The following is a 26,433-nucleotide window of genomic DNA, read 5'->3' on the forward strand; positions in this document are numbered from 1 at the left end:
TAGAGGCATGACTGGAAGTCTGGCTGCATCCCGGGCCGCTGAGTCAGCTTTCTGGTTACCACGGGCAATGGCCGTGTTTTCTCCTGGATGTCCTTTGCAGTGGATTACAGCCACCTGCTGAGGGAGCCATACGGCTTCAAGCAGGGCTAGAATTTCTTCTTTGTTTTTGATAGTCTTTCCTGCTGAGGTGCCCACGCTCCTGATAGATGGCTCCATGTACATGTACAGTAGCAAAAGCATACCTGCTGTCAGTGTAAATGTTAATAAGTTTATCCTTACCCCATCGGAGAGCCTGAGTGAGGGCGATCAATTCAGCTTTTTGTGCCGAGGTATTTGCCGGTAAAGCCTGGGCCCATAGCACATCTGTCTCTGTAGCAATGGCTGCACCAGCCTTTCGTACTCCCTGTTTTGAGAAAGCTGCTACCGCCTGTAAACATGGCGGCATCCACCTTCTTTAGGTGCACATCTTGGAGATCAGGTGGGCCAGTTTCTGTAGTTTCTAACAGTTCCTGGCAGTCATGGACAGGTGTAGCGAAGTCTGGATCAGGGAGTAAAGTAGCTGGATTTAAACACCTTCTGGGAGAGAAAGTCAAACGAGGCTGATCTAACAGTAAACTCTGATACTGCAGGATGCGAGCATTTGACATCCATTTGCCAGAAGCACTTCGTAATAAAGTCTCTACGGCATGAGGAACCGTAAAGGTTAAATTTTGGCCTAGAGTTAACTTATCAGCCTCTTGGACTAGGCTTGCTGTTGCCACTATGACTCGCAGACAAGTTGGCCATCCAGAGGCCACAGGATCCAGCCTCTTAGACAAACAGGCCACTGGGCATCTCCAGGGTCCTAAAGTCTGAGTAAGCACCCCCTTAGCAACTCCCTGGCTTTCGTGGACAAACAGGTGAAACGGCTTTGGGATATTTGGGAGGGCTGGAGCAGGGGCTTCAGTTAATGCCTTTTTCAGATTTTGAAAAGCCTGTTCTTCTGTGTCCATCTAAACTAGCGGGCTATTCCCTCCTGTAGCAGTGTACAGGGGCTTGGCAATCTCCGCGAACCCCGACATCCATAGGCGACAGTATCCTACGGCCCCCAGGAATTCACGTACCTGTCTCTTGGTGGTGGGAGTGGGGATTCGTAGGATGGCTTCTTTCCGGGCACTGGTGAGTGCCCTTTTTCCTTGGCTTATGTCGTATCCTAGGTAGGACACTCTGGGAAGACAAAGCTGGACCTTCTTGGCTGAGACTCGATACCCGAGCTCCTGAAGGTGGTAAAGTAGGTCCCTAGTATGTTGTAGGCAACTGTCTTTAGTTTCAGTAGCTAATAAAATGTTGTCCACCTACTGAAGAAGAGTACAGTTAAGGTGACTAGCTTGGAATGGTATAGGATCCTGCTGGAGAGCCTCTCCAAAAAGGGTGGGGGAATTTTTAAAACCTTGAGGTAACTGAGTCCAAGTCAATTGGGTAGTGTCTCCTGAGCTAGGATCTGTCCATTCGAAAGCAAAGATCAGTTGGCTCTTGGGGGCCAGAGGAATAGCAAGGAAGCCATCCTTTAGGTCAAGGACAGTTTATATACTGTATGTTCTGGCGGGAGCAGGTTGAGTAGAGTATAAGGATTGGGGACAGTTGGATGGACAGTAACGGTCTGTTTGTTAACTTCCCTTAAGTCCTGTACCGGCTGGTAATCATTCGTTCCGGGTTTCTGGACCGGCAAAAATGGAGTATTCCAGGCGGACTGACACGGTGTGAGTTTGCCAGCTTGTAACAGTCGTTGAATATGGGGATTAATCTCCTGTCTAGACTGCTGACTCATAGGATATTGCTTTACCTGGACAGGCAAGGCAGTGGCCAGGAGTTCTACAAACACTGGTGGATGGTGTTTAGCCAGTCCTGGGGGGTTTGACTGGCCCAAACTCGGGGAAAGAATGTCTGTAAGTCCAACAGGAGAGGATTAGTATTATTTTCCAGTGGTTGTGATGGTGAAACTAAAAGATTTTCCTGTGACAGAGGGGTAGTTAGCAGGAGTTGGGCAGTGGGGGCGCTGTATTTCCTAGCATGACGTTAGCCTGCTGGGCTGAGAAGGAGATAGAGGCCTGTAACTTATGGAGCAGGTCTCCTCCCAGGAGAGGAAAAGGACACTCTGGAACCACAAGAAATGACTGTCTCACTCTTTTCTGTCCCAAGCTCACTTCTCGTGAGTGTGTGACAGGATATTCCTGAATAGCTCCAGTAGACCTTTGTACAGCCACTCTTTTATTAGAGACACTGCCCAAGGGGGTCTGCAGTACCGAGTGCTCCGCCCCGGTAGCTACTAGGAAGCGTACAGGCTGGCCCCTCACTGTAGCGGTCACCATGGGCTCCTGGGGGCCAAGAGAGAGGGAGTCCTGGCTCCATCAGTCATCAGACTCTTCCGTTGCGGGGAGAGTGAGGACCTTTTTCTTTTCTGATTTCTCCTCTGGCCGTAGAGGGCATTCCTTTTTCCAGTGCCCAGTCTGCTTGCAATAAGCACATTTGTCCTTTTCTAGGGGAGCCTGTTCACCTCTTTTGCCCTTCTGGTGGGGACCTGAGTTTCCCTGGCTATTCCTCTGTGATGGGGGCCTTCCCTTCTTGACCTCTCGGATGGCCGCAGCTAAGATTTTTGCTTGTCTTTTGTATGCTTTATCAGCTGCTGCCTGTGCTGTTTGTTTTCGTTTTTCAAACTCTCGATTGTCAAAAACTTTTTGGGCTATCTCTAAAAGCTGAGTGATATTCATCCTAGCAAATCCCTCCAGTTTTTGGAGTTTTCTTTTAATATCAGGGGCTGCCTGAGCCACAAATGCCAAATTAAGAGCACGGCTATTTTCGGGAGCCGCCGGGTCAAAAGAGATGTAAGTCCGATAGGCCTCCTGGAGGCGTTCTAAAAACGCTCCCGGTGACTCATCAGGCCCTGTACGACTTCAGTCATCTTAGACAAGTTTATGGGTTTCTGAGCAGCTCCTTTGATACCTGCAAGGAGATACCGGTGAAAGTCGTCCAAAGCTCTCTTCCTACCCGAGGAATTCGGGTGCCAGTTAGGCCGGGTAGAGGGAAAGACCTCCTCAAGAAAATCTCTAGCTTCCCCCTCTGGCCTATTGGCTCATGTGAGGAAATACTTTCTGGCCTCTCTTCGGATATGTTCCCTCTCTTCAGAGGTAAAAAGGGTCAAAAGGAGCTGCAGACAGTCATCCCAGGTGGGCCGATGGGTCCGGAGCACAGACTCCATCAGTGAGATCAAGACCTGGGGCTTTTCAGAGAAAGGAGGATTATGAGCCTTCCAGTTACAGAGGTCAGAAGGAGAAAAAGGGACATAAACCAAGAATGGGGCTGAGCGCTCATCACCCGGAGGGACTTGTGCTTCTTTCAGCGGTAGAAGGGGGGCTACTTCCTCCTGCTGCGGCCGCAATCGAGAGGCAATAGGCGGCGAGCCTACAGGGGATGTAGTCGAGGAGACAAGGGAAGATTCTAAGGGAGAAGGGCGGTTATAAGGCGGCGGAACTGGGTGGGGGAGACTCTCCTCTTCTTCAGAGGGAGGCAGTACAGGGGGAGCCGAACCGACTGAGGGTCCAGGCGAAAGTGCGGTCTGGCTCAAAACGACCTTGGAGGCAGAATTATGAATGGCGCATGAGCGGAGCCATGGTGGGGGGCTTCTGACCAAACTCAGCCATTGATCAATGTGGGGAAACTGATCGGGGTGGCCGGGAGTTCCAGCAACAACCTGCCACACAGTCTGAACAATTGCTAGGTTCAGTGACCCTACTGGGGGCCAGCCGACTCCAAACTTTGGCCATTCTACTTCGCAGAGTGTCCGGAGTTTGCCTTTTTAAAGGCGGACCCCATAATTCTCTGAGAAGCCTAGAGAAAAATTCTGCAGCATACATTGGAGGGGGCTCCAATCCTTACAGGGCCGGGAAGAGGAGTTTCCCATTTTCGGAGGCAGTTTGACAAGGTTTGAGCAGGGATATCAAACCCAGCACGGACAGAAAAACTCTTTCCCTAGGGGGCTGGAGTATCGCAAGAACAGAATTAACATAACCAGAAGGAGCCGAAAGACAACAATAGCTCACACTACTTGCCACATGACGGTTAACTAGCTTTAAGATTGAGGGAGGGCCGGGCGCAGTGGCTCACGCCTGTAATCCCAGCACTTTGGGAGGCTGAGGCGGGGGATCACGAGGTCAGGAGATAGACACCATCCTGGCTAACACGGTGAAACCCAGTCTCTACTAAAAATACAAAAAATTAGCCGGGTGTGGTGACGGGTGCCTGTAGTCCCAGCTACTTGGGAGGCTGAGGCAGGAGAATGGCGTGAACCCGGGAGGCGGAGCTTGCAGTGAGCCAAGATTGCGCCACTGCACTCCAGACTGGGCGACAGAGCGAGACTCCGTCTCAAACAAACAAACAAACAAACAAAGTGAGGATAAAATTTAAAAATCCCCATTTAAACAATACCATCAGAATGATGATAGATGCAGGCAAAATTTGTAAGTCAATGTTAAAGTATAGGTAAAAATTTGATGAGGATCAGGATATTTACGTAGTCTCAGAGTATTTCCCTGTAGATTATTTATTAATTACAATGAGGAAAATGATCATTTTTCAGGGAAGAAACAGTAATTACAAACTTAAAATCAAGTGATCAAGCTAACTTCAGTCAGCTCATGCTTCTTGGTGTGAGAGAGGGTACTAACGTGATTTCTGTGACATTTCTCTCAAATTCCATAACCCGATATAATCTTATCATGGCTAATACAGATTAAGAAACGTTGCACAAAACCACTGGAAAAACTCTTCAAAAACATGTCGGCGTTGTGAAAGACAAGAAGATTAAGAAACTGTTCCAAATTAAAGGGCATTAAAGAGTCAAGACAACTAGATTCATATGTGATTCTGATATGGATCCTAGCTTGGGAGAGATTTCTATAAAAGTTTTTATTGGTACAATTAGACAATTTTAATAGACTTTATATTAGTCTATATTCACATTTATCAATGTTAAATTTACTGAACTTGATAATTGTGCTGTGTTAAGGAATTGACCTTATTCTTAAGAAATACACATTGAAGTATTTAAGAATAAAAAGATATGATGTCTGAAAATCATTATCAAATAGTTTAGAGAAATAATCTTTGTCTGATATATATATATAATACATAATACATATATATGATATGTATTCCAGTATTGTTGATTCGTCATTGAGGAAAAGATGTTTTGAAATTATCCCAAGATTTGAACAATATATGCTTCTCAGATGGTCCCATTTCATTTTAAATGTTGCAAGGCAGAGACAAAGATACAAATTTCTCAATTTGTATTAGAATTTAGAAGGTGTTTTATTCTATTTTCCTTGTCACACTCCTTGCTTGTGAGTCAATCAACTAAGGACATCTGAAAGAGACAGAATTTCTTTCTCAGAGTCAGGAGGTAATGAGGGGCTGCTCTGGTAGGGAAAGAAATAGTGAAGTTGTTCTTTTTTGGAGAAAAGCAGCAAAAAAAAGAGAGTGACAGGAGAAAAAGAAAGAAAGAATGGAAAGAAGGGAAGGAGGAAAAGAAACAGTAAAGTTGACAAACAGAACTCCTTTCCCTCTTTATTAGTCTTCAGGAAATATAGGGTTTGAAACTATCATAGCCCTGGAAACCCTTTAAATAGGGCCATCAGTAGGCCAGAAATTTTGATTAGTGCCTTGAAAATAAAAGCATAGCCGGGCGCGGTGGCTCACGCCTGTAGTCCCAGCACTTTGGGAGGCTGAGGCGGAAGGATCACGAGGTCAGGAGATCGAGACCATCCTGGCTAACACAGTGAAACCCCGTCTCTACTAGAAATGCAAAAAATTAGCCTGGCGTGGTGGCGGAAGGATCACGAGGTCAGGAGATCGAGACCATCCTGGCTAACACAGTGAAACCCCGTCTCTGCTAGAAATGCAAAAAATTAGCCTGGCGTGGTGGCGGGCGCCTGTGGTCCCAGCTGCTCGAGGAGGCTGAGGCAGAGAATGGCGTGAACCCGAGAGGCGGAGCTTGCAGTGAGCTGAGATCTCGCCACTGCACTCCAGCCTGGGAGACAGAGCGAGACTCCGTCTTAAAAAAAAAAAAAAAAGAAAGAAAAAAGAAAGAAAGAAAATAAAAGCAGAAGTGATTAGACAGACAGGAAACAGCAGAGGAAATGGCTGCTGTTTCACTACAGTTAAAATGTCTTAGACATCTGTGAACTATTTGTCCTCTTCTCAGAGGAGGGACACTTTTTTAGGTACTAAAAAAGAATTGTCTGGCACTTCATGGCAGCAACATGTTTGATGTTAACTGACATTTCCAGACATCCAGGTATGATTTTTATTTAGCGACTTTAAAAGAAGGATGAGAAAAAAAACAAAAAAACAAAAACAAACCATGAGCCAGGTGTGGTGGCCTGCATCTATAGTCCCAGCTACACCTACTCAGGAGGCTGAAGAGGAGGCAGGAAAACAGCTTGAGGTCAGGAGTTGGAAGCCCCAGTGCTCTACGATTGCCCTGGTGAATAGCCACTGCACTCCAGTCTGGTCAACAAAACAAGATCCCGTCTACTAAAAATAGAAAGAAAATAAAGGAAGAAAGAAAAGAAAGGAAGGAAGAAAGAAGGAAGGAGCGAGAGAGAAAGAAAGGAAGGAAAGAGAGAGGGCAAAAGGAAGAAAGGAATGGAGGGAGGGAGAGATTGACAGAACAGATTAGAAAACATAATCCAACTATACACTGTCTAAAAGAAACTCATTTCAAATATAATTATATAAGTAGGCTGAAATTAAGGGGATAAAATATATTACATGGAAAAGTTAATCAAGAGAAAGCAAAAGTGACTATATTAACATAAACTTAAGAACAAAGATAATCCACCAAGAAGGCATAACAATCCTAAATATGTATACACCAAACAGCAGAGCTGCAACATGTAAAGAAAAACAAAAAACAAAAAACAAAAAACAGGACCGGGCGCGCTGGCTCACGGCTGTAATCCCAGCACTTTGGGAGGCCAAGGTGGGCGGATCACAAGGTCAGGAGATTGAGACCATCCTGACCAACATGGTGAAACCCCGTCTCTACTAAAAATAAAAATAAATAAATAAATTAAATAAAATAAAAAACCAGGGCGTGGTGGTGCGCCCTGTAGTCCCAGCTACTCGGGATGCTGAGGCAGGAGAATTGCTTGAACCTGGGAGGCGGAGGTTGCAGTGAGCCAAGATCGTGCCACTGCACTCCAGCCTGGGCAACAAAGTAAGGCTCCGTCTCAAAACAAAAAAAAACAAAACAAAAAACCCAGACAGGGCGCAGTGGCTCACGCCTGCAATCCCAGCACTTTGGGAGGCCGAGGTGGGCGGATCACCTGAGGCCAGGAGTTGGAAACTAGCCTGGCCAACATGGTGAAACGCGTCTCTACTAAAAATACGTACATTAGCCAGGCATGGTGGTGCAGTGGCGTGCACCTGCAGTCCCAGCTACTAGGGAGGCTGAGGCTCGAGAATTGCTTGAACCCGGGAGGTGGAGGTTGCAGTGAGCCGAGATGGTGACACTACACTCCAGCCTGGGTGACAGAGCGAGACTCTGACTCATAAATAAATAAATGTAATACATAAATAAATATTTTAAAAAACAAAAGAGATAGAATTTAAAAAATCGACAAATGCAGTTACATTGGAGACTTCACTTCTCTCTCTCTCTTTTTTGTGAATTTGTTTTTATTGGGGAACACGGCACAGGGTGGGAAATGTCACCTTGGGCTATGGTATGCCCCACCTCCCAGAGAATGTCCATTTGCATTCTAATCTTCCTGGGATGCTTTATGGAACTTTTTCTTCTTCTTGGAGGTGCTCTTGCCAGCCGCCTCTTCAGGCCCACTGCTGACCAGCTCCTCTTTGGAGAATTTCCTCTTTTTCTTGGAGCCACTTCTGTGGCCTGACTCTTCGGTGTCATTAACTGTTTCCTCCTTGGGTGAAGACTTCTTCCTCTTGGGAAGACTGGTGCTGCCAGCAGTCTCTTCAAGATCGCTACTCATCAACTCCTCCGTGGAAAAACATTTCTTTTTCTTGGGTTTGGAGAAAGAGATAGGTGGGTCTTCCATTCCATTCTCCTGATGAACCTCCTGGGGCTTTTGCTTTTTCTTCTTTTTGGGTTTTTCACTCGTCTCCTCACACGCTCTGTCGCCCAGGCTGGAGTGCAGTGGGGCAATCTTGGCTCACTGCAAGCTCCGCCTCCCGGGTTCACGCCATTCTCCTGCCTCAGCCTCTGCGTAGCTGGGACTACAGGCGCCCGCCACCACGCCAGGCTAAATTTTTGTATTTTTAGTAGAGACGGCGTTTCACCATGTTAGGCAGGATGGTGTCCATCTCCTGAACTCATGATCCACCCGCCTCGGCCTCCCAAAGAGCTGGGATTACAGACCTGAGCCACCACGCCCGCCCCATTTCTCTCATAATAACAGAAAAACTACACAGAAAATCTGCAAGGATATTGAAGAACCCCAAATCATCTTCAGCCAACAGAATTCAGTCACCATGTATAGAACAGTCCACACAAGAAAAGCAGAACACGCATTCATTTCAAATTCATACGTAACGTAGATCAAGATAGAACATACCTCATACCTTGGGCCTCAACAACTTTAAAAGAATTGACTGACATGGTATGATCCCTAACCACAATGAAATCAAACTAAAAATCAGTCACAGAAAGACAACAAAAATATCCAAACACTTGGAAAATGAACAACACACTACTAAATATTCCATAGCACAAAGAGAAAGCCTTAGTAGAGATCAAAAAAGTAAATTAACCTGAATAAAAATGAAAACACAATATATCAAAATTTCCAAGACAACTTAATCTCTGAGAGAGAAATTTACAGCACTAAGTGCATACATTAGAAAAGAAAAAAGTCGGCCAGGCGCGTGGCTCACGCCTGTAATCCCAGCACTTTGGGAGGGCGAGGCGGGTGGATTATGAGGTCAGGAGTTGGAGACCAGCCCGGCCAAAAAAAAAAGAAAGAAAAGAAAAAAGTCTCAAATCAGTCCTTTAAGCTCTTACTTGAAGAACTCAGGTGGGGAAAAGGGCAAAATAACCCAAAGCAAATAGAAGAAAGGAAATGAGCAGAAATAAATGGAACTGAACACACACGCACAAAATAGAAAAACAAACAAAAAGCTAGTTCCTTTAAAAGATCAATAAAAGAAGACCTCTAGGAGGACTGATAATTTTTTAAGAAGAGAGATGACACAAATTACCAATATCAAGAATAAAAAGAAGAGTATATCACTGTAGACTCTGCTGACACCAAAAGGGTAAATGAATACTATGAACAACACTTTACACACAAATTTGAAAACTTGGATGAGATGGACTAATTCCTTGAAAATCACAAACTACCACAACTCACTCAATATGAAATATATTTTTTCTATAACCTTGTAACTACTAAGGAAATTAAATTTGTGATATAAAAACTTTTTAAAAAAAGACTCTTCAGGTTCAAGAAAGTTTCACTGTATAATTCATCACCCCCGCCCTCCACCCCCTCCCCCCAGAAGGAGTCTTGCTCTGTTGCCCAGGCTGGAGTGCAGTAGTGCAATCTCGGCTCACTGCAACCTCCACCTCCCAGGTTCAAGCGATTCTCCTGCCTCAGCCTCCCAAGTAGCTAGGATTACAGGCAAGTGCCACCACGCCCGGCTAATTTTTGTATTTTTAGTAGAGATGGGGTTTCACCATGTTGGCCAGGCTGGTTTCAAACTCCTGGCCTCAGGTGATCCGCCTGCCTCGGCCTCTCAAAGTGCTGGGATTGCAGGCATGGGCCACCGCCTATGCCAATGTAGGCATATCTTAAAAGGATACATGACCTGGGGATACTTTGAGTATTCAGATTAATTAATTTTTAAAGTGTTTTTTAAATTCTCCCTTCTTACATCTTCTTTTCCTTCTGCCTTCAAGGGCTGTCACACGAAGAGTAGCGTAGGTGGATAAAAAAACAGAATGGTCAGTACCGCCTGGGGGGATTTAGGTCCAGGTGAGGAGGTGAGAAGGTGGAATTCCCAGCTCTTAGAAATGAAGACCCAGGAAGTGGGTCGCTGCCCGTCCTTACCCTCGCCAGCCCCTGGGCCGGCACCGTGGCTGAAACCCAGCATGGATTTCATCTTGGGGACGTTGTGGCTCCAGTTTTGAGACTCAAGAAACGACGGATGGAGAGGAGAACGAGGACCACCTGAGCTCGACCACAAGAGCTCGAGGAGGGAAGCAGGGACGCGGTGGGGTGCGCACCTGCGGCTGCGGCAGCAAAGGCGGAGGAGGAGCGAAGTGGACGAGAACCCGAGGCTGCCAGAGGATCTGGGCAGCCCGGGTGCCCATGTCTGCTGCGTTTCCTCGGTGTCCGCGATAGGCGAGAGGGCTCATTCCCTGTAGGAGAAGAGAGCTGAAAACACTTTCCCCGCAAGATCTCCCTCGTTTTACTCAAGGTAGTCGCGGCGTTGAGAACGCCTCACAGCTCCTTTACTAGCTGGGGTACTGGGGAGCAGGGGTACCCTTGAGTTTTGGTACAGGCGGGTGGTATTGGTGGCTTCCGAGGAAAGGACAGAGAAGCCGCCTATTTCCAATCTCTACTGTTCATGAGGGGGAGAGTGTTGAACCAGGTCTCTCTAGACCCTCCTGCTTAAGCCCCTTTGTTATAGGTAGGAGAGTGTGTTCTGTTTTGGTATTTGAGTGTGTGTGTGTGTGTGTGTTTAGCTTCTTGAGCTTGAAATATGTCATGAAATACAAGAAAGATCAGGGAGTCTCAGTATATTTTAAACTTAAATTGGTTTTCAGAAGTACTTATACCTTGTTCCTAAGGAATTCAGGGTGTCCAGATTTCAACCTGCCTAGCAGTGCGAAGCTCTATGAGTCGAATATCCTAGGCTTTCTTCCATATCAGCAAGCCTCTGAAATTTAGGTTTCTTTCTGGAGAATATCACCCACACTTTGGCGGTGGGCTCCTACATTGCCTACATCCAACTCTTGGAAGCAAGAAGAGTGGGCAAAACCAATGTCACCACACAAAAGTATATCCCTACACAAGATAAGTGGAAATAAAGCACTGGCTTAGGTGTGGAGAGGAAGAGACAAATGTGAAAACGCAGAAGGTAGATAGACAGAGAACATCTTCCAAGGAGGAAGAGTCTCCTAACAACAAGGAACTCTCTACTTAATGCTGCGAAGATATTTTAAACACATTTTATGCATTAGATTGCTTTTTTTGTTTGTTTTTGTTTTTTGTTTTTGATGGAGTCTTGCTGTGTCACCAGGCTTGAGTGCAGTGGTGCCATCTCGGCTCACTGCAATCTCCGCTTCCCAGGTTCAAGGGATTCTCCTGCCTCAGCCTCCCCGTAGCTGGGACTACAGGCATGGCCACCATGCCCAGCTAATTTTTTATTCTCCTGCCTCAGCCTCTCCGGCCACCATGCCCAGCTAATTTTTGTATTTTTGGTAGAGACGGGTTTCACCATGTTGGCCAGGATGGTCTCGATCTCTTGACCTCGTGATTCACCCGACTTGGCCTCCCAAAGTGCTGGGATTACAAGCATGAGCCACCGCCCCCAGCCACATAGACTGGGTTTTTAACAACTGGATCTTAGACCAGAATATTGGCGGAATTGGTGGGGGCTTGACAGAGAGCAGGGTGAATTCCAACCCTGAGGGTGGAGCAAGAATGATTACAGTGTCTTCCTCAGAGCTTAGAAACTTCCAAGCTCTAAGGAAAGGCCTTAGGTTTCAAATTGAAAGGCCAAAATAGCTTGAGAAGGCTCCAGGTATTTTGGCTGGAAAGAGTCTCCTGGCTCTAAAGAACCCCTGTGAGTTCTTCTACAGGAAAATCAGAGGCTCTTTTGTGTGATCTCTAGTCATCTAAAATATTGAAGGTCTCAAAGAGGTAATAAATCCACTCTCATCCTGATGTAATGCAAATACGTCACTGGCTTTCCTACGTGGTTTGAGTTTTTTATTGAAAATAGGCAGGGAACCCCGGGAGCAACTCTTTCTCCTTAGTAAGCATCTGGCCCTGGGACCTCCTTCTGAAACTTCTAGAGCAGTGCTTCTCAAACTTTAGCATCAGAGTCACTTGAGGGCTTATTCAACACAGGCGGCTGGATCCCACTCTCATCAATTCTGATTCTGTAGATCTGAGGTTGGGCCTGGAATTTGACATTCCACTAGTAGCACCCTAATCCCTCATGCCTTGCTCTCCTGTGCAGCATCCTTTGTGGCAAACATGACACTATTTCCTTAAAGTGCCTGGAGAGAACAAGTAGATAGTAGGGGGGAAAAATTAAGAAATGAAAAGAAAATATATGGCATCTCTTCGTTACCTGTCTCCAAAAAATGCATCTTAAAACAAACATATGATTGGCCTGGGGGCACACAGCCAATCCTCAGCTAAGCAGGTTTCACCAGACAGTATCCCTCCTGGATACTGGTTATGGATATTTTCACCGGATAAAAGAATCAAGAAATAAGGACATCCCAGCCTGATAGAGTGTTAGACTGGTGGATGGTGACAAACATCATACTCTGTTGCCTCTCAAAGATGCTTTGATTCAACAGCAAACATGTACAGAGGACAGCAATTTTGAAACATACAACATTGGAAACCCCTAAAAGGTATCATCAGTGAATAGGATTTCCTGGGAGTTCCCTGGTCATGCAATGCAATTGTGATGGGATTGACAGAGAAAGAACAAAAAAAATTTGTTTTCTTTTGTTTTTACCTGAGGAAGTGCTCAACACACCTGCGATCCACTCACCTTTTAATTTGCGTCTATTTTCCATTGTGACAGAAAAACTTTTCCTACTTTTTCACATGAGTCCTCCGTTGGCTGTTAACAGAGGTTTCCAGGCAATGTTTTATTTTAACAAGGAAAATGGAATGGCTGAGGAAATACAGGAAAATGAATCAATTGTATCAGAAGGGAATGTTGATCCGTATTGGTTTCTGCTCCTCTCATGTTGAAGGTCTCTTATTCCCTGACAGTCTTTGTTCGGTCATCCAGCGTCCTTCCACTCCCATCTCAAGCGGCTGGAGAGCCACAGCAGTCCTTGTCTCAGTATTGGATTACACTTGTGGCTGTGCTTTCTGCGCAGGTTGACAGGGAGAGACTGGAGGAGAAATCAGTGGACAGATGCTTTCGCTCTGTTCTTTGGCCCAGAAAACAAAACTAACGTAAAAAAAAACAAAAAACAAACAAAAAAGATGATGCTGGGAGCGGTGGCTCACGCCTGTAATCCCAACACTTTGGGAAACTGTGGCGGGTGGATCACCTGAGGTCTGGGGTTCGAGACCAGTGTGGCCAACATGGTGAAACCCTGTCTCTACTAAAAATACAAAAATTACCCGAGCCTGATGGCACGCACCTGTAAACCCACCTGCCGAGGCAGAAGAATCGCTTGAACCCGGGAGGCAGCGGTTGCAATGAGCCAAGATTAAGCCACTGCACTCCAGCCTGGGCTACAGAGCGAGACTCTGTCTCCAAAAAAAAAAAAAAAAAAAAAAAAAAAAAAAAAAAAAAAAAAAAAAAAGAATGGCCGCGGGGCGCTTTTCTCCCTTCTTCTTTGTCTTTCCTTCTCTTTAATCATAGCACAAAATGAGAGCAAATGTGAACCTCCCGTGGATGTGCACACTTTTGTTTGGGTTCAAGAGACCCTGTTGGGATCCCATTCTTCTTTCTTCCTCATTTCTTTTTCACCTTCCTTCTGCCGTCACAATCGCCTTCAGTGATGTCGAAGCTCACGGCATAGAAATGGGTTATAAATGGAGGCAACCCATTGGGTTACGTCTTTACTCTCTATATGTGCAGAAATAGGACAGAAAAAGGTGCGGAGGCAGAAGTAAGTCTATGTTGCTTGAGAATTAGGTTTGAGCACTACCAGAGCAAAAAAAAAAAAAAAAAAAAACACCGTTTGGAGGTGCCGGGGATCGAACCCGGGGCCTCATACATGCAAAGCATGTGCTCTACCACTGAGCTACACCCCCTTCCTGAAAAAAATCCTTCTTGTAATAATTTCCAGGAGGTAACTTTCTTTTTCTGAGTATTGTGGAGCGTCTGCATCTGCTGTGAGTAGAAGATACTAGGTACTAATGGGGGATACAAATTATTTAGAATACAGTATACGACTTGAAATGGAAGGCGCCTGTAATCCCAGCTACTGGGGAGGCTGAGCCAGGAGAATCCTTGAACCCGGGAGGCGGAGATTGCACTGAGCCGACATCGCGCCACTGCACTCCAGCCTGGGCATCGGAGCGAAACTCAATCTCAAAAAAAAAAAAAAAATCACTTCCTAGGTTTCAGACTTTAAATAATTTATTTAATGTCAGCGCTTCATGGAAGACTTCACTGGAATATGCAACCAAAGCAGAGAGTGATGCATATATATATATATATATATATATATATATATGCGTGTGTGTGTGTGTGTGTGTATTACCTTTATCGGATTTTCAACAGCAAAAAATTGGAGTTCTATACACCTTTCTGGGATTGGCATGCAAGTGTTGTATAAGGGTTGTATTAGCCGGGCGCTGTGTTTTACACCTGTAATCCCAGCACTTTGGGAGGCCGAGGCGGGCCGATCACCTGAGGTCGGGAGTTCGAGACCAGCCTGACCAACATGGAGAAACTCCGTCTCTACTAAAAATACAAAATTAGCCAGGCGTGGTGGCGCATGCCTGTAATCCCAGCTACTCGGGAGGCTGAGGCAGGAGAATCGCTTGAACTCAGGAGGCGGAGGTTGCGGTGAGCCGAGTTCGCTCCATTGCACTCAGCCTGGGCAACAAGAGTGAAACTCCGTCAAATAAATAAATAAATAAACAAAATAAGGGTCCTATTAGGCAAAACTGAAAGAAAGAAAGAAAGAAAGAAAAAAAAAAACCCCTGCCGAAACCCGGGATCGAACCAGGGACCTTTAGATCTTCAGTCTAACGCTCTCCCAACTGAGCTATTTCGGCTTCCCGAACTTGTTGTTTTAGGTGTTTCTTCAAAATATAAAAACTCATTTGTAGGGTCAGTATATCTTCCAATTCTGTTGTCTTCAATATCACCTGTCATTCACTCACCCCTTCACCCCCAAAATATAGATTCTTCCCCAATTTATGTCTGAAAACAGGACCCAATTTTAAGGACAATGAATGGGTTAGCAAAAGCCAGGGAAAGAAAAGGCAAAGATGAAGAATAGAGCAAAGCAGGAACATGCTCCCCTACATGGTCACTACTCAGAATACCAAGGGAATTCAAAAGAAAATTTTCTAGGCTTTTCCTTTTCTCTGGGCTCTTGTTTTTCTGTCTTGCTCTTCAACGATATGGCAAAAAGGAACAGAGGATTATTGGGCACGTTAATGTGGTGGCAGGTTTATAGCTTCTGACTAAAGAAATCCTGAGCGAGAAAATTCATTTTCGCTATTCCCTTCCTTTCACTCGTCTTGTGCTGACACATCCACCTTGGGTGGTACAGAGACCCAGGGAGTGGAAATGGAAAGTATAATATGTTTATTTTAGTGTGACCACGCAAGGCATGTTTTTAAAAGGAGAAAAGTACAGAGTGGCGAGAATTGTGAAAAACAGATGAACATGTATGCTTTTGAACTCTGTGCAAGGCAAGGACACACTACCACTGAGCCACACCTCTCTCGCTACAGAAACATCGTGAAGATCTTTTTTGACGCATTAGTCATATTTCTGAGAGGTCTTCAAAAATATGGTAAGTTGGCCGGATAGAAAATCCACTGTCTCATATCTCACTATTTCTTACCTCTAAACTATATCCCCTGAAGCTGCTAGGAGAAATGTAAGAGAATCACAGACCAGAGCACAGTTTCTGCTTTTGGAACATTTCATCCCATCAGTTTATTCTGAGGTTTCCTCTCCAGCAAACTGCCTGGGGGCATTTTCTCCCACAGCCAACAGGTAAGATGTCCAGATGGAACTTCCTCTGGGGTCTTCAACCTGTCTGTCTCCATTTCTTCTCTTTCATCTGCTTACAAAGTTTTTCAAGCCCCATCCTCCTTAAGAAAAGATGATGAGCCACAGTCTAGGAGAAGATATTCCAATACTTACATTTTACTAAGGATCTTTATCTGGAATGTATTAAGAACTTCTACAAAGCACTAAGAAAAAGACTAAAACTTCAATAAGAAAGAGCAAATTAATATGCACTTCACAAAAAATCGCTATTGAGTAAAATAAAATATGCTCGACATCTTTTGCTATAAAGGAAATGCAAATTAAAAACACAACAATGCTGGACACAGTGGCTCACGCCTATACTCCCAGCAGTTTGGAAGGTCGAGGCGGGTGGATCACTTGAGATTAGGAGTTCAAGACCAGCTGGCCAACACGGCGAAACCCGGTCTCTACTACAAATACAAAAATTTAGACGGCCACATGCCCCTGTAGTCCCAACTACTCAGGAGGCTTTGGCATGAGAATCTCTTGATCCTGGGAGGCAAAGGCTACAGTGAGCCAAGATTGTGCCGCTGCACTCCAGCCTGGGCAGCACAGCAAGACACTGTCAAAAAAAAAAAAACCACAAAATAATATTGCTCTTCATCGGAATCATTTAACCCAAAAAGTGGATAATATCAAGTGTTGCTGAGTATGTGAAGCAATTGGAACGTGCATACATGGCTGATGAGACTGTAAACTGCCATATCTACACTGGGAAACTATCTGAAAATATTAACTAAATATATATATATATGCTATGACCCCAAAACTAGACAGTTACATTTATACCCAAGAGAAGTGCATGAGCATCTCCCTTGAAGGACATGTATCAGAATGTTTACAGCAGCATTAGACATTTCAACAAAAAACGGGTGCTGCAAATGTACTTGGACAGTAAAATGAATTAATAAATCATGATGTACAGTATTCAGACAATAGAATACTCGAGAGCAACAGAAAATAACTACTGTTACTAGCAACAATATATAGAAAATGAAGGCTGGGCGCGGAGGCTCACGCCTGTAATCCCAGCACTTTGGAAAGCTGAGGCAGGCAGATCATGAAGTCAGGAGATCGAGACCATCCTGGCTAAAACAGTGAAACCCTGTCTCTACTAAAAATACAAAAAATTAGCTGGGCGTGGTGGATGGCACCTGTAGTCCCAGCTACTTGGGAGGCTGAGGCAGGAGAATGGCGTGAACCTGGTAGGCAGAGCTTGCAGTAAGCCAAGATCGCGCCACTGCACTCCAGCCTGGGCGACAGAGCAAGTCTCCACCTTGAAAAAAAAAAAAAAAGAAAGAAAAAAGAAAAGAAAATGAATCTAATTTTTTTTTAACAAAAATTAAGTGAAAGAATCCATACTCAAATGAGTACAGATTTACTGTGGTTTGAAAGTGTCCCCTCCAAAGCTTAGGTGTCACCATGTGATAATTATCAAGACATAGGGCCTTTAAGAAGATTAAGCCATGAGGGTTCCTTCCTCATGAATAATATTAGGTACCCTTATAATAAGAGTTGACAAAGGAAGTTCATCTCTCTATTGCCCTCAGTTTTCTGCCATGTGAAAACACAACAAAAAGGCCATCACCAGACATGAGAGCCAGTGCCTTGATCTTGAACTTCCCAGCCTCCAGAACTGTGAGAAAATGTTTCTGGGCCTGGTGCAGTGGCTGTCTCCTGTAATCCCAGGGTTTTGGGAGGCCAAGGTGGATGGATCATCTGAGGTCAGGAGTTCAAGACCAGCCTGGCAAACATGGTGAAACCCCATCTCTACTAAAAATACAGAAAAATTAGCTGGGCGTGCTAGCATTCGCTTGTAATCCCAGCTACCCAGGAAGCTGAGACAGGAGAATTGCTTGAATCCGGGAGGCAGAGGTTGCAGTGAGCCAAGACTGAGCCACTGCACTCCAACCTGGGCAACAAGAGTGAAACTCTGTCAGGAAGTGAAGGGAAGGGAAGGGAAGGAAAGGGTTCTGTTCGTTACAAATTACCAGTCTTGAGTGATTTTGTAGCAGCCCAAAACAGACTACGATGATATTATATGATCCCATTTATATTATTTAAAACATAAGAAAAATAATCTATGGAGGTGGAGGTCAGAGAGTTAGGATAATTGAAATGAGGCAAAAGGCAGCTGTTGGTTGCTGAAAAATTCAGTATCTTGGCCTGAATTTTGGTTATTTAATAAGCCGTAAGCTGAATAGGTTTCATGTGTTTTATTTTATATAAATGAAGGCTTAAATTTAAATACAAGAAAAAAAAAAGGTTTTCCTAAGTACTTCCTATCCTCCAGTACATTCTCTCTCTTCCTTAGGGTTGTTTTGTTTTGTTGAGACGGAGTCTCGCTCTGTCGCATCCTCATGATTATTAGGACTTGGATGGACGGGATGGTACAGTGAGTCTAAGCGCCACATCCCTCCGTCGCTTCCTCTGGATATGAGGGAAGAGAGGTACTTTTTTTGTCCTTAGGGAGGAAGACTCGACTAGGAAGGGGACCTGGTTTGTTTCGGCTTCAAGAGCGCCTCTCCGCTATTTCCGTCGCTCAGCAGACCGGCTGAACTCTTTGGAGTAGAGAGTGATATTGGGTTTTGGTTTGCCCTTCAGGAACCGCTGATACTGTAGCTTCTGAGGGAGCTGCAGGGATTTCCCGATTTCCTGCGTGCCTGTGTTACAAGTTAGAAGCGGGATCTGCTGGCAGCTTCGAAACTGAGCATGACGGTGGAAACATCTAATTTTATTAGTTTTTGCTTGAAATGCAAAAGATGAGAAAGAAAGTTTCCGTTTGTTTGCTCCACATATTTCTCTTAGAATGAAGCCGATTGAAAGTTAACTTCACCCTGAAGAAACTCCTCCTGGCATTTGCAACGATCTCCTGTATGTCTCACGTCTAGCTTGACTCAAAAGGACTCTAAAGAGCTGGAGAGCGGCTGCGGAAAGGCGGAGTCACGGTACAATCGGTGCTAACTACTTGTGCAGCCACCGCCTCCTTAGTCCTATTACAGGCGCAGAGGCAGTATAGCTGAATCCCTCACAAGTCGAGTGGGTTGACCTCAGATTGACTTTAGCGATGGCTTGTGACCACCTGATAGATAGTGGCCGTTACAGCGTTTAGAAAGTGAGTAAAAGAAAGGATGCATAGGGAAGCCCACAAGTTTGCTTGGCTTCTGCAGATGGAGAGAGGTCGCTTTTCTGCCTTCTGGGTGTTTAGTAACTTATTTTTTATTTCCTTTGTTGGCATGAAATAGAGCTGAAAATAAAAGCAGATTTTCTTTTAACAAGATAGTATTAAGATGCTTGCAGAGTATTTCCCTGTGGATTTCTGCTTGGCACGGTGATACCACAAAGAGCTCTAATCTGGAGGTATGGGTTGTTCCCTAGCTTAGAAGGAGGTCAATCCTGGAGAGTAAGTACTGTGAGGTACAAAAGGATCCTTTGGGATTGGAAAAATAAACGTTCATTACTTTTATTTATGTAAAACAACAAAATGAGCTTTCTCCTATACTGATCTTGGTCCCTGGAGTTCAGAGTGTTTGCATCTCAGACCAGAAGCTTCCTCAGAGGACCCAGAGAAGTGCTTTTTACTTCCACCAAATTTCAGCTGAGGTGAATGCTGTCTTTTCGTCATTTGTTGTGTGTTTGTAGTTAAGTAGTTTAAGTTTCAGAGTTTGTGGGTCTCCAATGGAAAAAGTTACCACCACACATCAAACCATCAACCCCTGGCAGTGTAATCTTTTAGTGAAAGCTTGTAGGGCTTCTGCAACCTGGTTAGGAGGAGTTAGAAAAAGAAACAGAAAAAGACTTGAGCCTTTTAGCTTCTGATGTGAAATCAGACTTGGGCCACACAGGTCTATGGTTTCTGATGATTTCATTTACAGCTAGAAATTGGCTGGATGGCCAGGAATACTACTTGCTTCCCCCGTGCGTCGTCCATGTTAATGATTGATGGGACTGCTTAGAAAGGATAGGCGGGTAATCCTAGGCAGCAAATAACCTCAAGTGAATGAACACGAATCACCCTCTGTATGAGAGAGAAATGCAGAGGCCAACACAATTCACCTTGACAGACAGAAAAATTTAAGGTTGGGGAATATCATGGACAGCTTCTTACTGGTGTCCCGGGGAAGAAAACATGGCGTGGAGGTACTGGGGATCGAACCCAGGGCCTCGTGCATGCTAAGCACGCGCTCTACCACTGAGCTATACCCCCTCCGGACTCAAAGCCTTCGGAAAACGCTTTGGTGATGGCCAATATGTGAGCCTGCCCTCTGTGTCAGGATAATCACTATATGTTTCCAATTCCATTGTTAATTCCCTACATGAAGCGCTTCCTCTTTTAGGCACGGCTGTGCCAAAAGAAGAGTAGCTTAGCCGGGTGCAGTGGCTTATGCCTGTAATCCCAGCACTTTGGGAGGCTGAGGCGGGTGGATCACGAGGTCAGGAGTTCAAGACCAGCCTGGGCAAGATAGTGAAACCCTGTCTCTACTAAAAATACAAAAATCAGCCGGGCGTGGTGACAGGCGCCTGTAATCCCAGCTACTCTGAAGTAGAGAATTGCTTGAACCCGGGAGGCAGAGGTTGCAGTGAGCCGAGATCGGGCCACTGCACTCCAGCTTGAGCGACAGAGCGAGACTCCCTCTCAAAAAAAGAAAGAAAGAAGAAAGAGAGAGAGAGAGAGAGAGAGAGAAACAAAGAAAGAAAGAAAGAAAGAAAGAAGAAAGAGAAAAGAAAGGAAAGTAGCTTAGTGGTAAAAATAAAGGCACTGTTCCTGATTTGTGGTCAACCCAAGATCAACTCACCCCAAGGTGGACTCTCCATCACGTTAGACTTCCTGGAGCATACTTGCATTCTATCATTTAAGTGTGTCCCGGTATACAACATTCTCTTGCAAATTTTCTGATTATAACTTTCTGTATTCTTTTGACTCTTGGAAGCATGTTGGTGTTTCATATAGTCAAAAAATAAAACTGACTCAAGTGCATGTGAAAATACCTTAAAATTCAATACGAGTAGAGGCAAATTCAAATGGCGTTGTCTATCGCTTCTCGGCCTTTTGGCTAGGATCAAGTGTAAAACTGCATTGTGAAACAATAACATACTCCTACTTGAAAAGGAAAGAACTGATCTATGAAAATGGTTTATACAGTTTGTTGTTCTAATTGTAAGATTAAAAAGAATTGCAAACAAATCTTGAACTCTGTATCAGGGTTATTTTTGTAGAGCTAGGGCTGTAAGAATTCTGAGATTTTGTGTGAATTTTAGGATTGGGAAAATGAGTGTGTGTGAGCGGGTGTGTTGGAACCAGGCTGTCACTGTAAGAGAAAGAAGGTAAAGAATAGTCCTGTTGGTGTTGATGGAATTGGAGGCATCAGTATGAAATTATACATATGTAATTTTATAGGCTGGGCGCAGTGGCTCACGTTTGTAATCTCAACACTTTGGCAGGCCAAGACGGGCAGCTCACTTGAGGTCAGGAGTTCGAGAACAGCCCGGCCAACATGGTGAAACCCCCGTCTCTACTAAAAATACAAAAATTAGCCGGATGTGGTTGTGCGTGCCTGTAGTCCCAGCTACTCGGAAGTCTGAGGCAGGAGAATCGCTTGAACTCAGGAGGCAGACGTTGCAGTGAGCCAAGATCCTGCCACCGCACTCTGGCCTGGGTGACTTAGACTTTGTCTCAAAAAAAAAAAAAGGTAAAATTTCCCTGCAGATCTGTCTGCTAACTGGGCCTGGAAGAAATACCTCAGAAACAACAAGCAAAGATAACAGTATTTTGATTCACAAATACCATTCCCTACTAAAAGGCACCAGAGATACTAATAGAAAGTAGCTACTAGTGTCAACTACACTGACTCCAGGACTCATGCCACTGCACTACAGCCTGGGCGACAAAGCGAGACTCTGTCTCAAATAAATAAATAAATATGGAAGATGGGAAGATTTTCTTTACAGTGGTATGCCAGCTAATAAATGTGGAAAGAAGGATAAAATTTGCAAATCCCCATTAGAAAATTAGAAAATCTGGACACCATCAGAATGCTGATAGGTGCAGGCAAAATTATAAGTCAATGCTAAAAGTATAGGTAAAATTTTGATGAGGATCAGGATATTTATATAGTCTCAGAGTATTTCTCTAGAGCTTACTTATTGATTACGATGAGGAAGATGATACTTTTGCAGGGAAGAAATAGTAATTACAAACTTAACCAAATGATGAAAGCTAACTTCACTAATAATGGGGAAAATTGGCATCACATGCTTCTTGGTGTGATAGAGGATAATATGATTTTTTGTGACATTTCTTCCAATTTCCATAAACTTAATCTTACCATGAGTAGGACAAATTAAGAAATATTCCACAAACCACTGACATACACTCTTCAAAAACATTATCAAAGTTGTGAAAGACACAATTGAGCAACTGTTCTAAATTAAAGGAGACTAAAGAGTCAAGACAATTAGATTCATATGTGTCTGTGAAATGGCTCCTAGCTTGGGAGAGAAATTTCTATAAAAGATTGTATTGATACAATTAGTTACATTTTTATAGATTGTATGTTAGATAATGCTATTTTATCAATGTTAAGTTTACTGAATTTGATAATTGTGCTGTGTTAAGGAACTGATCTTGTTTTAAGAAATACACATTGATGAATTTAGGGATTAAAAAGATATAATGTCTGAAAATCATTATCAAATAGTTTAGAGAAATAATCTTTGAGATCTCTCTCTGTCTCTCTCTCCATATATATATATATATATATATATTCCATTGTTGCTGATTGTTTGGTTGAAGAGGCAAGATGGTCTGAAATGATCCCAAGATGTGGACAATATGTGCTTCTCATGTGGTTCCCATTCCATTTTAAATGTTTCCAGGCAGAAACAAAGATACAAATTTCTCAATTTGTATTCAAATCTAACAGGTGTTTTATTCTATTTTCCTGCTCACACTCCCTGTTTGGGAGTCAATCAACTAAGGACATCTGAAGGAAACAGAATTTAATTCTCAGAGTCAGGAGGTGATGAGAGACTGCTTTGGTAGGGAAAGTAATAGTAAATTTGTTCTTTCTTGGTTAAATAAAGAAGAAAAAGAAAGAAGAGAGGGAGGCAGGGAAAGAAATAGAAGTCATAACAATCCTAAATATGTATCCACCAAACAGGAGAGCTGCAACATATGTAAAGAGAAAAAAACAGAACTTTAAAAAAAAAATAGACAAATCCACAATTACTTTGGAGACTTCAAAACTTCTCTCATAATGATTGATAGAACAACTAAACAGAAAATCAGCAAGAATGTTGAAGAACTAGGCTGGGCGTGGTGGCTCACACCTGTAATCCCAGCACTTTGGGAGGCCGAGGTGGGCGAATCATGAGGTCAGGAGATGAAGACCACCCTGGCTAACACGGTGAAACCCCATCTCTACTAAAAAATACAAAAAAATTAGCCGGGTGTGGTGGCGGGTGCCTGTAGTCCCAGCTACTCTGGAGGCTGAGGCAGGAGAATGGCGTGAACCCGGGAGGCTGAGCTTGCAGTGAGCCGAGATCGCGCCACTGCACTCCAGCCTGGGCAACAGAGCAAGACTCTGCTTCAAAAAAAAAAAAAGAATGTTGAAGAACTCAAAACATCTTCAGCCACCAGAATTCAGTTAACATTTATAAAACAGTCCACACAGGAAGAGCAGAACACACTAGTCAAATCCACACGGAATATAGGTAAAGGTAAAACATATCCTGGGCCATAAAACAAACCTCAACAAATTTAAAAGAATTAACTAATATGGTATAATCCCTGACCAAAATGAAATTAAAGTAAAAGTCAGTCACAAAAAAGACAGAAAAATGTCCAAACGCTTGGAAAATGAACAACACACTACTAAACAGTTCATAGGACAAAGAGAAAACCTTAGTAGATATCAAAAAATAAGGTAGCTTGAATAAAAATGAAAATACAATATATTAAAAATTCCAAGATATCCTAAAGGAGTGCTGAGAGAGAAATATACAGCACTAAGTTCATACATTAGAAAAGAAAAAAGTCCCAAATCAGTCCTCTAAGCTCTTACTTGTAGAAATCAGGTGGGAAAAAGAGCAAAATAACCCAAAGCAAATAGAAGAAAGGAAATAATAAAAAATAAAAGCAGAAATCAGTGAAATGGAACACACGCACACACACACAAAAAAATAGAAAAACAAACAAAAAGCTAGTTCCTTTCAAGGATCAATAAAAGAAGAACTCTAGCAAGATAGAAATTTTCAGCAGAGAGATGACACAGTTTACCAACATCAGGAATAAAAAGAGGACATCACTGTAGACTCAGCTGACATCAAAAGGATGAAGGAGGCTGGGAATGGTGGCCCACGCCTGTAATCCCAGCATTTTGGGAGGCCGAGGTGGGTAGATCACTTGAGGTCAGGAGTTTGAGACCAGCCTGACCAATATGTCAAAACCCTGTCTCTACTAAAAAACAAAAATTAGCTGGGCATGGTGGCAGGCGCCTGTAATCCCAGCTACTCAGGAGACTGAGGCAGGAGAATCGCTTGAACTCAATAGGCGGAGGTTGCAGTGAGCCAAGATTGCACCACTGCACTTCAGCCTGGGTGACAGAGCAAGACTCTCTCTCACAAAAACAGAACAAAACAAAACAAAAACAAACAAAAAAGAAATGGTAAATCCAACCCCACCCCTGACATAATGCAACTACAAACCCCACTGGCTGTCCTTCGTGGTTTAAGTTTTTGATTGAGAATAGGCAAGGAACCCCAGGAAAAAATCTTCCCCCTCAGCAGCCGCCTGATCCTGGGACCTCCTTCTTAAACTTCTAGAACAGTGCTTCTCAAACTTTAGCATCAGAGTCACTTGAGGGCTTATTCAAACACAAGAGGCTGAGCCCCATGCTCAGCAGTTCTGATTCAATAGATCTGAGGTTAGGCCTGGAATTTAGCATTCTGCTTGCGGCATCCTAATTCCCCACCCCTTGCTCTCCTGTGCAGTGTCCGCTGTGGCTGACATGCCACTGTTTGCCTGGAGAGAACCAATAGATGCCAGGAAATTAAAAAAGAAAAAGTATGAAACAAAAAGAAAATACATGGCACGTGGGTATTACCTTCCTCCAAAAAATGTATCTCAAAACAAACATGTGATTGGCCTGGGGGCACACACACAGCCAGTCTTCAGCTAAGCAGGTTTCACTAGACCGTATCCCTCCTGGATGCTAGTTATAGATACTTTCACTGGACAAAAGAATCAAGAAGTAAAGACATGCCAGCCTGATAGAGTGTTAGGCTGGTGGACTGGGAATAAACATTGTAGTTTCTTGCCTCTCAAAGACACTTTAATTCAACAATAAATAAATAAATATGTACAGAGAGAACAGCAGTTTTGAAACTGTATACCATTGGAAACCTTTAACAGGTACCATGAGTGCATAGAATTTCTTGGGTGTTCCCTTTTCAAAAAAAGCAGTTGTAATCAGATGGATCGAGAAAGAACATGAAATGTTTGTTTGGTTTTTTCCAAGGCAGAAAGTGCCCACACAATTGCGATCTACTTACCTTTTACTCTGCATGTATTTTCCATTGTGACAGAAAACCTTTCCCTGGTTTTTTCTTATGGGCCTCTGTTTGCTGTTACCAGAAGTTCCCAGGCAATATTACAGTGACTGAGGAAATGCAGGAATACGAATATGAATCAGTCTTATGGAATATCAGTAGCGAATGTTGATCCGTATTAGTTTCTGCTTCTTGCATGTAGAAGGCCTCTAATTCCCGGACAGTCTTCGTTTGGCCGTCCAGCGTCCTGCCACTCCCATCTCAAGTGGCTAGAGAGCCACAGCAGTCCTTGTCTCAGTATTGGATCGCACTTATGTCCCTATGTAGGTCGACAGGGAGAGACTGGTGTAGAAATGAGTGGACAGATGCTTTCGCTCTGTTCTTTGGCCCAGAAAACAAAAATAACTTTAAAAAAAAAAGATGCCCACTGGCATTTTTCTCTCTTCTTGGTCTTTGCGTCTCTTTAATCATAGTAGAAAATGGAAGGCCGGGCGCGGTGGCTCACGCCTGTAATCCCAGCACTTTGGGAGGCCGAGGCGGGTGGCTCGCGAGGTCGGCAGTTCAAGACCAGCCTGACTAACATGGTGAAACCCCGTCTCTACTAAAAATACAAAAAAATTAGCTGGGCGTGGTGGCGGGTGCCTGTAATCCCAGCTACTTGGGAGGCTGAGGCAGGAGAATCTCTTGAAACCGGAAGGCGGAGGTTGCAGTGAGCCGAGGTGGTGCGACTGCACTCTAGCCTGGGCAACGAGAGCAAAACTCCGTCTCAAAAAACAAAACAAACAAACAAAAACAAAACAAAACAAAACAAAATGGGAGCGAACGCAAGCCGCCTGTGAATGTTCATGCATTTGTTTGGGTCAAGAGACCACTGTTGCGATCCTGTTCTTTCCC

The 26,433-nt window shown here is 44.0% G+C and overlaps 1 protein-coding gene and 3 non-coding genes across 4 annotated transcripts; all 4 read right to left on the bottom strand.

Moving 5' to 3' along the window:
* Positions 1 to 7,519: 7,519 nt before the first annotated feature.
* LOC100987643 (nucleolar protein 56-like) lies at positions 7,520 to 8,213 on the bottom strand (the record flags this gene model as incomplete). Its single annotated transcript, XM_063605228.1, has 1 exon — positions 7,520 to 8,213. A coding segment is annotated over one exon (414 nt), but the record flags the coding sequence as incomplete, so codon positions are not given.
* Positions 8,214 to 13,952: 5,739 nt separating this feature from the next.
* On the bottom strand, positions 13,953 to 14,024 carry TRNAA-UGC (transfer RNA alanine (anticodon UGC)). Its single transcript has one exon. It is a non-coding gene; the product is annotated as a tRNA-Ala (tRNA).
* An 899-nt stretch (positions 14,025 to 14,923) lies between these two features.
* On the bottom strand, positions 14,924 to 14,996 carry TRNAF-GAA (transfer RNA phenylalanine (anticodon GAA)). Its single transcript has one exon. It is a non-coding gene; the product is annotated as a tRNA-Phe (tRNA).
* A 5,129-nt stretch (positions 14,997 to 20,125) lies between these two features.
* TRNAA-AGC (transfer RNA alanine (anticodon AGC)) lies at positions 20,126 to 20,197 on the bottom strand. Its single transcript has one exon. It is a non-coding gene; the product is annotated as a tRNA-Ala (tRNA).
* Positions 20,198 to 26,433: the final 6,236 nt, after the last annotated feature.

The sequence above is a fragment of the Pan paniscus genome, chromosome 5 (genome assembly GCF_029289425.2).
Source record: "Pan paniscus chromosome 5, NHGRI_mPanPan1-v2.0_pri, whole genome shotgun sequence".
Lineage (NCBI taxonomy): Eukaryota > Metazoa > Chordata > Mammalia > Primates > Hominidae > Pan > Pan paniscus.